The 12,897-nt window shown below is 34.5% G+C and overlaps 1 protein-coding gene across 1 annotated transcript; it reads right to left on the bottom strand.

Annotated features, from left to right (window-relative positions):
* Positions 1 to 4,410: 4,410 nt before the first annotated feature.
* On the bottom strand, positions 4,411 to 4,881 carry LOC149148410 (uncharacterized). The gene has a single exon (XM_089442165.1). The coding sequence runs from the start codon at positions 4,879 to 4,881 to the stop codon at positions 4,411 to 4,413; it is 471 nt and encodes a 156-aa protein (XP_089298291.1).
* Positions 4,882 to 12,897: the final 8,016 nt, after the last annotated feature.

The following is a 12,897-nucleotide window of genomic DNA, read 5'->3' as shown; positions in this document are numbered from 1 at the left end:
CCAAACTTGGAGTTAGTCTCCATGGAGAAAGGGATGAGAGGATAGCAGGTTAATTGATCCATAGCCTATCCAATTTTGAGCTCACAGGAGCAGATAAGAGATGGGATCCTTCTAGAATCAAGGAATATTCCCAGAACCCTATGAAGATTTCGCTCTATCTCGCCCAGCGCGGGTCAAAGAGGGGCTAAGTGCTCTACAGTGCACCCCCACAGTGGGCCTACCTGCATTGCAGCGCAGTTACCCCTGACCAAGGTTACGCTGGTCTCCAAAGGAGTCATTCCAGGAGGTCCTTAGGCCAAATAAGGTAATCTCACAAATTTCTCATGCGTAGTGATGGTCTCATGGTTGTGATTTTCGATTTTGATTTGAAAACAAAATTATTCTTATTTTTAACACAATGGGCATAATTCATTACATTCATGTATGGTTGTCTGGTAAAATTCATTTCATTTATGTGCACAGTGAGAATTTTCAAAACCAAGAAGGGATTTTGATGAATTTTGGCAAAAACAGAGATTGCATTATAAGTTAAGGATGAATACAAACATGATCAAAATGATTTTGTATATAGAGAGAAATGTTTTTATGGATTTTGAAAATGCAGTGAAGCCATTTCATGAGTTATTTGATGAATGTTGACATATATACAGTGAGCTATTCTTTGAAAAATTTTGCACGCAGTGAGCTTAGATCATTGCAGCATGACTACGTGGTGATTTTGTATTGAAGAGAGGAGAAATTATGTGAGAATTCGAAGAACAAAAAGACACTGTGACATAAAATAATAATAATAATAATAATAATAAAATAAAAAATAAAGAAAATAAATAAAAATAAAATATATATATATATATATATATATATATATATATATTGATTTTTCTACATAGTCAATTCAAAAACAGAGAATTCTACATCAGAGACAGAGGAGTTTTTTTTTTTGATGAAACAAAGGATAGAATATAAGAAATAGATTAATAAAAACATGTTTATTATGTTTTTATAATCTTTCTATACAAATTTTTGTGTTTGCGAAAGCAGTAAGTTCATTTTTTTTTAGGATTGGTTTCATCTCTTTGTCAAGGGCATCGGAAAAGAGGTAAGCAGGATACTAGAGAAGCATTTGAAGAGAGAAATTGATTTCAAATTTAATGATCATGAAATTTTATTTAGTCCCAGAAATGCATTTCAATTTTAAGAAGGCACTATTTTTCGTTGCTTTTTCTAAGCAAACTAAATTGAAATTTGAAAAATGAAAACATGGGTTTTCTTCATAATGAACCCAATTAGGCTCTAAGGAAGCAGTTTTCTCCAATTCATTGTTATTTGGGATATTTTCCTAGTTCTTTCAACCCTCATTTTGTAGATTGCGTGGAGTGTTTGAGTTCAGTTAAGAATCAAGGTCAGAAATTTGATTTAAATTGGTTGTCAGTGAAAACTCCAAGTCCAAGTTATAGTTACATGGTTTGAAAATCTGAAGACTCCAGTTATCTAATTGACAACATAGCCCAAGTCTGTTGGTGGCAACATAATCAAAGTTTGAATTAACATATGTCTGGTGGCAGCATAGGTTCAAGATCGAAGTTCCAAGTGTAAGATTGGCATTAAAAAAATTCAAGTACAAGACCCCAGTTTCATTCTTATTTACAAAAAAATGACAAAACAAAGCTCGTGCACAACAGTGTCAAGTGGTGTTGGTGAGTGGACAACAGTGTAAAAATTATGAATGAAATTTTTGAAAATAAAGTGTTAGTTGCCAGAGAAAAGGAAGGAGAAAAAGGACATGAAGGCATGGATATCCTTTTACAAGCAGCTCAATAGGAAGCTTCATCTTCAAGGGTCATATCCACAGGTAAATCAACAGGTCAGTCAGCATACAGGGACAAAATATCAAAGAAACAAAGGAGGCAAGCATGAGGACATGCTTGAACATCAGCAAGAGGGAGATGTTGGCCCTCGTTTTTGGTCCAATTTTGCTTAAGAAAACATACTTAATTCTTATATATTTCATCCATTTTCCATCACATCCACCTCATTTTGATGTATTTTATGCATATTCACGTATTTAAATTTAATTTTGCAATTTTTAGAAGTTTTTATGAAAATCAAATTTCAAGTGCAATTTTTGGACAGAATCAGAAATTCCCGTAATAGCTATAAGGATGTCATATTTGCAGAACACCTGGGCACGAGCTGGATACATTTATGGAAAGCTTGGGAACTAGGACTAAACTAACTCCAATTGGTTCGGTCAAACCAAGCTAAATCAGGCCCGGTCAAAGCTGGTCAAATAGGACCAATCATTTAGAAAATCCCTAGAAAATAGGGCAGTTTTATGATTTCATGGGATTTTCCATATTTTTAGTGATAGGTTGGATAAATTCGACTTGGATAGGTGGATATGGATAGATATAGTTGTTAGAGATACTTTATATCAGTTTGTTTCATGATCTTCTATTTAAGCCAAGACTATTGAAGGCTTAAGAGGGTAGAATTTATGTAATCTGATTTTGAGACTATTTGAAGATTGAAAGTTAATTGAAGAACCTGTTTCATTTCAATTTGTTGTTCATGCTTGGTTGATTTACTGTGGAGGGCCCCCACACCAAGCTAACTGCACTTCTTGGTTAAATTTTCATAGCTTTCATAAATTAGTTCTTGTTTCAAGTGTATTTAGATGTGTGATGGTTGTTGAATGGATAGTGGTTTAATTATAATCTACATATGAAGGAACACACGGGAATTTAAGTTAAATTCCCCTTCTATTTGATCTTGAACTAAAACTGAATTTCATTCTCCTTTTCTTATTTGAAGTTATTTCTGCATTTCTGGTTTGAAGTAAGAATTGTGAAGAAGGACAACCTGGTCCTCCTTAGTTAGGAGCCTCTTCTTTTACATCTTCTGCATCATAAACCATTGTTAATTAGTGCTTTTGGATTTCTCTTCATGAAAGTAGTATTGTAGGGAAGGACAACCTAGTTCTCCTAAGTTAGGAGCCTCATCCCTCACATATTACATAAGTGAATCAGAAATTACTTAATTAGATTTTATATTTGTAATATGTATTTCTTTCAATCTTTATATTTCATCTTCTAACATTGACTACCATTGGAATCCATAGACTTTGGACATACTTCTAAGTTCTACAAACCCGGATTGATAATTAAATACTTGTGTTAATTTTCATAGTAAATTGACCCAACACTTGATTCCCAAAATTCTAGAGGAGCCTAAAACTATTCTGACATATTGCCTTACAAACTGAAACAATAACAAGATAAACTTACATGACATACTACTTAGAGACTTTTAGAAAACTTAATAGCTGATTAGTATTGATTTACAGAGTGTTCTTGCTGAGACCTCTGCTTGTTGCCCTGATATGTTGAGTTTTCTCCCTCCTGGCTCAGAGTGGTGTTTTTGAGGAATGTAACAGCCTCCTCCAGATGTACACATTTGTTTTTGAGGGCAATAATTTCAGCTTTCTGGCTCTCAAACTGCCTCTTTTGATAGTTGATCTCCATCTTCATCTCGGATCTAAGGTCTTGGATTGTTTCTTTAAGTTTGCTAATCATGAATTTATTTGCTTTGCAAGTGGTGCAGTTGTCATTCTGGGCAGCTTTCTCCACCGGGTTGAACTCCATTTCTATAGTTTGGTTCTCTGTGATATTGTATTGCTTCCTAAAGTTCTTGTTTGTGCTAAGCCTTAATCGATTTTCACTTCCCTTGAACAAATGACTCCACTTCTGCTTTCTGTAGTCTGGATGTTTTATTTTGCTTCTTTGAGCTATTGACAGAGACTGTATTAAGACACTAATGTGGAGCTTGACTGAACTGCAAGCTTGTTGAAGAATTGAGATGAGGATAACGTATTCGAAAAATCTCTCACCCTCAATATACTTACAACGCAGAGGGTGTATATCCAGTACTTTAGTTAGGGCACTGTCAGCAGTATGCACGCATAAGGAAGAGGAGTCTTCGCACTAGTAATTTGGAAAATACTTGTTGAGGGAAATGTCCAGGATTCTTAGATGGGTTATGCAACCAGAGGACTGAGGAGGAAGGTGTGGAGCAGAGTTTACGGATTATCATCGACAGGGTTGCGTATGTGTAAGGATAAGGAGGGATCATAATTTAAAGAAGGAAGGCAAGTGAGATAATGGTCATGAAAGTTGTGGTTTGTGCATGTCTGCAAGGGAATAAGTGGCTTTACCTCCTTGAACTTTGGGCTAAGATTGAACCTTGATTTTCTCAATACTTTTTGATAGAAGTCACGAGACCTCCATGTTGTTTGAGTTGTTGGTATCTCTTTGCAGTGATTTGCTATGGTCCTTCAAATCTGCCTCTTGTTGATCTTCTGATTTGTTTGGAAAAATGTGTATTTTGTCATGGTCATTGATTGGACAGTAACTATGGGATCGAATTATGATAAACCTCCTCATTTTCTCTTATTTCTCCTTCCATTTTGGTAACTGCCATGTTAGCATAATGATCAGCTGTGCTATTTTTCTCACGCAAGATGTGTTTGAATGTGACATTGCCTAAACTTACCAGATTGTTCCTGATTCGTTTGAGAATCATGTTCATGGCTGCATTTGATGGATTTCTGTTGCTGACCATTGCTTCAATTATGATTGCCGAGTCCCCCAAGATTATTGGGTCTTTGATCGCCTTTTTTTTTAGAGTCTTAGAACCCAATAACAAACTGTAAGCCTCTGCCCTATTATTTGAAGTTCCCCCCAGACCCCATTCATAAGAGATCAACATTTTCCCCCAAGGATCATTTATGTTGCCTCCAGCACCTACTTTTACCAGAGGCGCCGTCGAAGAACAGGCAAAATCTATTTTGATTTCCTTTCCAAGTTGTAAACTCTTCCTCATTTAATCTGATTTTCCAATTCTGTGCTGGAGGTCTATCCCTAAGATTTTTATTTCCATTATTTCTTATTGTCGCCTTGCTGATCCAGTCCCTTTCTTCTTGCTGTAGAAGACTATTGTCGATTGTTGTTGTTCCCTTCATATTTAAAAATTCAAAGGTAAGTCCCCATGTTTTTGACAATATCTTCCCAATTTTTGGTGCCTGATCTTTGAAGATGCTTTTGTTCCTTGAGAGCCATATTTGCCAACAAAGAACAACTGGAAGGCAGTCCCAAAACCTTTTAATGGTTGCCTTGTTCTTTGTCGAGTAGGGATATGTTTTTTTCCATTCTATGAAGAATTCCATGAAAGTTCTGGAGAAATTTAGATCAACTTCCAAAGGACTAGTTAGTTGCTTCCAACATTCTTTAGTGACAATGCAGTCCAGGAAGAGGTGTTGAATAGATTCTTCTTCCTTTAAACACATTAGACACCTTGACGGGCCAGAGAATCCTTTTCTTTTGAGATTTTCAGCAGTGAGTATTTTCCCTTTTAGCAGGGTCCATGTGAAAATTTTGATTTTTGGGAGGCTTTCAATTTTCCATATAGACTTCCAAGGAGCCCAATCTTGTTGATTTTGTTGTTCTTGTAGAGTTGTATATCCGGTCTTAACTGTATAGCTTCCTCCACTCGGGTCCCATACTATTGTGTCTTCCTCCTCCATGCTCGTTGGTGCTGCTCCTTTGAGGTGGTGCAGAAGGTTGTCCCATTGAATTTTTAGATTTGGAGGGATACCTGGAATATACCACTCTTACCAAATTCGATTTTGCCAATGAGAAATGGAGTGAAGAGATGTAATTCCTCTATCCTTCATCCAATTTTGTATGTCTTCATGGCCCGAAAGAAGGTTTAAAGGTTCCTTCCCAATAATTTTGTCTTCCCATACCTTGATATTTTTGCCATTACCTAGCATTTTTGAGATGTATTTTCTTATTGTTGGTATCATTTTCTTTCAAAGCTTCCAGACATGCATGCACAGTCTTATTGGAACATTTTCAGACAACAGATTTGTTCTTGGATGGTTCATATATTTTGAGGCTAGAGTTTTTTTCCACCAGCTATCCTTACCGATAAGAATTCTCCAAATGATTTTAATCCCTAAAGCAGCGTTCATCAAGCGGGGCAACCTTATAGATAAGCCTCCTTTATCATACGGCAGAGTTACTTGCTCCCATTTTACCAAACTGAATTTTGTATTCTCTTGTTTCCCTCCCTGCCAGAGGAAACCTCTTATGATTAGTTCCATTTGCTTGTGTGCACTAGCTGGAGCCAAAATTGTAGCATATTGATATATTGGGAGCATCGTGAGCATAGCTTTGATTAGAATTACCTTGCCTGCCATGTTCAACCACATCATTCCCCATTTTTGAATTTTCTCTTTCATTTTTTCAATTTGTTTACTCCACAACTCGGCCTTCATATTTTCTTTTGATATGGGTAGTCCAAGGTAGAAGAAATGGTTCCAACTTTCTTGTATAGGGATCTCAAGAATCTGTGAGATTCTTTGCATGGTTCAGGAAGAGGTATTCCAACCATAAATTCTACACTTAGCATTGTTTAAAAGACCCCCAGAGACCTTCAAAAAATTATCCATGACTTTTTTAAATCTTTGAGAAATTATGCATGAGGCACCTCCCAACAAGAGAGTATCATTAGCAAACAGGGAGTGATTGATACTTTTAATTCCTTTCGAGATTTGCAGGCCAGTTAAGATTCTTTCTCGCCTTTTTTTGTCCAGTGCTCTACTTAGAGTATCGACCATTATTATATATAGAAACGGAGAGAGAGGGCATCCCTGCCTCAATCCTCTGGAGCTTTGGAAGAAGTCACTGGGTCTTCCATTTATAAGCGGTGCTATCCATGGATCAATGATACAAGCCTTGATGACCTCAATAATTTCTTTTGAGAACCCAAATTTCTTTAGAACAGCCATGAGGTATGGGAGGCTTACCCTATCAAAGGCATTGGCCATGTCTAATTTTATAATAATTCCTTTTTCTTTTCTTAGCATGCTTGAATGAATAGCTTCCTGGACCACCATTACATTATCAATGATCTGCCTGTTTGGGACAAAACCTCCTTGATTTTCCGAAATTATCTCCGGGAGAACTTTCTTTATTCTATTGGCTATAATCTTTGTTACTATCTTGTAGGAAGAATTGCATAAGGAGATTGGCCGAAATCTATTGAAAGTGGAAGGGTTAGCTTCCTTTGGTATTAATGCCAGATAGGAAGATTTAGTTTTGCCTCCCATTTTTTTTTGTTTTTGAACACATTCCTTACCATTCTTAATAAGTCATTTTTTATTGTTTGCCAGTGCTGCCATAGAAGGTGATTGTGAAGCTGTCCGAGCCTAGTGCCTTATCCGAGTGAAGGCTCCATACTGTTGCCTCTACTTCTTCTTCTGAAATTTTTTTCATTATTTTTGCATTTTGTCTTTCACTTATCTTGTTTGGAGTATGTTGCATACAATTATCATGATCTACTGCTTCTCCATTTGCTGTTAGGAGTTTTTTTAAGTGTCTGTGTGCATCTTTTTTTAGTTCCTCTACTCCCTTAATTTCTTGTCCGTCTACTTGGATTTTGTCAATTCTATTTTTATCCCCTGCTTTCATCCATAGGCTTCTTGACTTTAATCTCACTTCTTCTTCTTCTTTTCGATTTTCTCTGTATATTTCCCAAAAAAAATTGTTTTCTTGTAGATGATCCTATTTATCATCTTCCTTGTTTTCCTTTGCCTCTTGTAAATTATCCATATTTTTTATCAGCTTTGCCCTTCTTTTTTTATTTTGCTTTTCATTTTCTCTTGCCCATATTTTCACTTCCTTTCTCAATCTTTTTACGCTGGGTTTTGTAAAATTTTATAATAATTTTATTTCTTCAATTTATTAAAAATTATATATTTTTGCAAAAAAAAAAATATATATATATATATATATATATATATATATATATTTATATTTATATTATTTAAGTCATATATCATTTATCCTCACCCCAATGAGAATGGAATCAATTAACTAATTATGGTTATAAAGCTATTCAATCATTTATTTCAATAAAATGTTTGAGTTTTGTGATTATTTTGGTGTTATTTATTTATTTCGAGTGGTTTATTCTATCACAACTGGTATAAAAAGGTTAAAAAGAAGATTGTTTATTTATTGTTTTGATTATATTTATTAAAAACGTGTGAATTTTAATAGGATGATATTTAGAATTTCACTTATTTTGATTATGGTAAAAGGTCAATTATTAAGTTACTTCATTTAAATCAATTTGATGTATGCCAATTAATAACATATCATATTTTTAAAATTTAAAATTTATATATATTAATTTATTTTATTTCATTCAATGTAGCTTAAATGTTATATATTATTTTATTTTTTTATTTAAAAGTCATTTTATCTAAAATATTTTTAAAATTATAAAATGGCATAGGTTTATAATTCAAAAATCGTATACTTTTTAATCATTTAATTTAAAATATTTTTATAATTTTTTTGTTTGTAAAGTTGTCTAAGTTTGATTTTCAGGCTTGACACGAGAATCATGATCTAAGGACATTTAATCCTTAAAAATTATTAGAAGGTTGTAACTTAAGAAACCATGATCTAATGACATTTAATCCTTAAAAATTATTGGAGGGTTGTGATTTGAAAAACTATGATCCAAGGACATTTAAGCCTTAAAAATCATTGGAATGTCTGAGCCACACCAACCCTTAACATGACTTGTACCTATGAAGTTTTGACCTAATAACCTTCACATCATGGAACAAAAATTATTTTGAAATATATATTCATGGATCAAAAATTATTTCAAGTCAATTAAGTGTCACCCTTTTAAGAATACTAAATAAAACTATTTTAAGTTTTTTAAATAACTTAAAATGAAAATACTTAAACATTTATTGCAATATTCAATAAGATTAAAGAAATTCCACGGGGTAATTCATTTAGCAATTATCGTGTTATGAAGTATTGTTTAAATTATGAGATTCAAAGTTCAAATCTAAGCATTGTGTAAATTATGAGATTCAAGGTTCAATCCAAGCATTATATAAACTAGCCTAGATCCATCTTAACTCGGGATCTATCAAGCGCCAAGAGGGATCAAATCTCTTGAGGTGTAAACTTTTTTTTTGAGTGCAAAACTTGAGGAAATGTTTCCACCTCCAGAGATTTGATCCTGATAGATCCAGAGTTAGGATGGATCTAGGTTGGTTTCAGTCGTGTGCGGCCAAAGAAAATCTATGGAATAGAGGATTGATTTTATCAATAATATGTAAAATCACCTAATATTAAATATAGTCATTTTAAATATGCTAAATATCTAATCATTTAATTTTAAATTTTCTTAGTTATCTCAGTTTGTTGAGATGATAAATATTGTAAATAACTTTAATGATGAAATACGAATTTTGAATGTAAATTGACAATGTAATAGCTTTGAATGATAGAAAATGTGAATAATAAGAATATAGTAAATTACAAATAGTCTTTCATTGTGATTAATCTCAAACTATTTTCTTCTACTATTCTTATTGTCCCCCTTGTTACGTTTGTTGTATTTTCATCTCGATTATATGAAAAGGACAGGTTAAATCTTTAGCTCGAGATATTATAGTAAACATCACACCTTGTCTCTCTTTCTCTCCAATATTAATAGGTTGAATTACTATAACACAAAAATCAATGGACATTGTCAATAACTTTTTATGCTTACACTGAAATCAATACACAATATTAATTCAATCACTTTAAAATTAATGTACCATCATACATCCAATTACATCAAATCATAAATCAACATCTACACTGAAATCAATGCATCTAATGCAAGAAATCAAATAAGATTAGAAAACAACATTTACACTGAAATCAATGCATCTAATGCAAGCAATCAAATACGATTAGAAATCAACATTTACACTCAAATCAATGCATCTAGTGCAAGTAAGCAAATAGGTTTATAAACCAAGATCTACACTGAAATCAATGCATCTAGTGCAAATAAGCAAATAGGATTATAAACCAACATCTACACTGAAATCAATGCATCTAGTGCAAGTAAGCAAATAGGATTATAAACCAACATCTACACTGAAATCAATGCATCTAGTGCAAGCAATCAAATAGGATTAGAAATCACCATCTACACTGAAATCAATGCATTTAGTGCAAGCAATAAAATAGGATTAGAAATCATCTACATTGAAATCAATGCATCTAGTGCAAGCAATCAAATATTATTAGAAATCAACATCTACATTGAAATCAATGCATCTAGTGCAAGCAATCAAATAAGATTAGAAATCACCATCTACACTGAAATCAATGCATTTAGTCAAAGCAATCAAATAGGATTAGAAATCATCTACATTGAAATCAATGCATATAGTGCAAGTAATCAAATATCATTAGAAATCAACATCTACACTAAAATCAATGCATCTAGTGCAAGCAATGAAATAGGTTTAAAAATCACCATCTAAACTTAAATCAATGCATCTAGTGTAATAAATATTCTTCCCTCTCCCCCCTCCATATATATATATATATATATATATATATATATCCCTTCATCTCTCCATCTTTGTCTCTCTATCTCAACCACCCAAACACACATACTCTCTCACTCCATATCTATCAATCCCTCGATCCCTCCCTCTCTCTCCCCATCTCTCTCTTCTTCCCTCTCTTCACTTTCCATCTATATCTCTATCTCCCTTTGTCTCTCTATATCACCCCAAAAACATACACTCCCACCCTTGTTACTTTTTTTGTTTTTTCATATTGATTATATGAAAATGACACGTTAAACTTTAGCTCGAGATATTGTAGTAAACATCATACCTTGTCTCTTTTTCTCTCCAATATTAATAGGTTGAATTACTATAACACAAAAATCAATGTACATTGTCAATAACTTTTTATGCTTACACTGAAATCAATGCACAATATTAATCCAAACACTTTAATTTTAATGTACCATCATACATCCAATTACATCAAATCATAAATCAAAATCAACATTGAAATCAATGCATTTAATGCAAGAAATCAAATAATATTAAAAAAACATTTACACTAAAATCAATGCATCTAATGCAAGCAATCAAATATGACTAGAAATCAACGTTTACACTCAAATCAATGCATTTAATGCAAGTAAGCAAATAAGTTTATAAACCAACATCTACACTGAAATCAATGCATCTAGTGCAAGTAAGCAAATAGAATTATAAACCAACATCTACATTGAAATAAATGCATCTAGTGCAAGCAATCAAATAGGATTAGAAATCACCATCTACACTGAAATTAATGCATTTATTTCAAACAATAAAATAGGATTAGAAATCATCTACATTGAAATAAATGCATCTAGTCCAAGCAATTAAATATTATTAGAAATCAACATCTACATTGAAATCAATGCATCTAGTGCAAGCAATCAAATAAGATTAGAAATCACCATCTACACTGAAATCAATGCATTTAGTGAAAGCAATCAAGATTAGAAATCATCTAAATTGAAATCAATGCATCTAGTGCAAGCAATCAAATATCATTAGAAATCAACATCTACACTAAAATCAATGTGTCTAGTGCAAGCAATGAAATAGGGTTAGAAATCACCATCTAAACTGAAATCAATGCATCTAATGCAATAAATATTCTTCCCTCTCTCACCTCTCCATATATATATATATATATATATATCCCTCCATCTCTCCATCTTTGTCTCTCTATCTCAACCCCCCAAACACACATGCTCTCTCACTCCATATATATCAATCTCTTTGTCCCTCCCTCCCTCTCTCCATCTCTCTCTTCGTCTCTCTCTTCACTTTCCATCTTTATCTCTATCTCCCTTTGTCTATCTATATCACCCCAAAAACATACACTCTCTTTCTCCAATCTATCTATCTATCCCCCCTCCTCTCCCTCCCTCTCTCTTCCCCTTCTCTCCCTCTCCCCTGCTTCTATCTCTCTTCCCTTTTGTTACCCTATCTCCCTCTCTCTCCACCTTTCTCTCTCTATTTCTTTATTCTTACCTCCCTCTTTCCCCCTCCAAATCCATCTCTCTTTCTCTCTCTCTCTCTCCAACTCTGTTACTATATCCTTCCCTCTCTCCTCTCTCCTTCTCTCCCCCATTCTCTCCATATCTCCTTCTTTGTCTCTTTATCTCACCCCCAAACATACACACTCACTCTCCATCTCTCCCTTGTCACCCCCTCTCTCTCTCCACTTTTCACTTTCTATGTATTTCTTCTTCCCTCCCTCTAGTCCGCTCTCTCGTGCTTCCTCTCTCTCCCTTTCTCTCCTACCTCCCTCGCTCTTCCCCCATAACTCTCTCGTTTCCCTCCAATCCTCTCTCTTCGCCCATCACTCTCCTCCTCTCTCAAGTACTCTCTCTCTCTCTCTCTCTCCCCAACTATGTTACTATATCCCCCCCTCTCTCCTTCTCTCCCCCCCTTCTCTCTATCTCTCTTTCTCTGTGTATTTATCTCACCCCTAAACATACTCTCTCTCCCTTTATCTCTCTCTCTCTCCATCTCTCTTGTCACTCCCTCTCTCTCCACTTCTCACTCTCTATGTCTTTCTTCTTCCCTCCCTCTCTCCTCCTCTCTTGCAATTCCTCTCTCTCATACTTCCCCTCTCTCCCTTTCTCTCTTAACTTCCTCTCTCTTCCCCCATCTCTCTCTCTTTCTCTCTCCACCCTCCAATCCTCTCACTATCTCCCTCCCTCTCTCCTTCTCTCTCTCCTGCTCCATCTTTGTGTCTCTCTCCCTCTCCTACCCTTATCTACATCACTCATCTCCCTCTTTCTCTCTTCATTCCTCCTCTCCCGTATCTTTAAGTTTATCTCCATCTCTCCCTCGTCACTCCCCTATCTCTCCACCTCTATCACTCTATGTCTTTGTTCTTCTCTCCCATATATATCTAGAGTTAATATATATCATGATAT

Source organism: Pinus tabuliformis, chromosome 9 (assembly GCF_031772625.1).
Source record: "Pinus tabuliformis cultivar Carrire ecotype Pingquan chromosome 9, CPIR1, whole genome shotgun sequence".
Classification (NCBI taxonomy): domain Eukaryota; kingdom Viridiplantae; phylum Streptophyta; class Pinopsida; order Pinales; family Pinaceae; genus Pinus; species Pinus tabuliformis.
The sequence above is the reverse complement of the archived record's forward strand: the minus strand, read 5'-3'. Positions and strand labels throughout refer to the sequence as shown.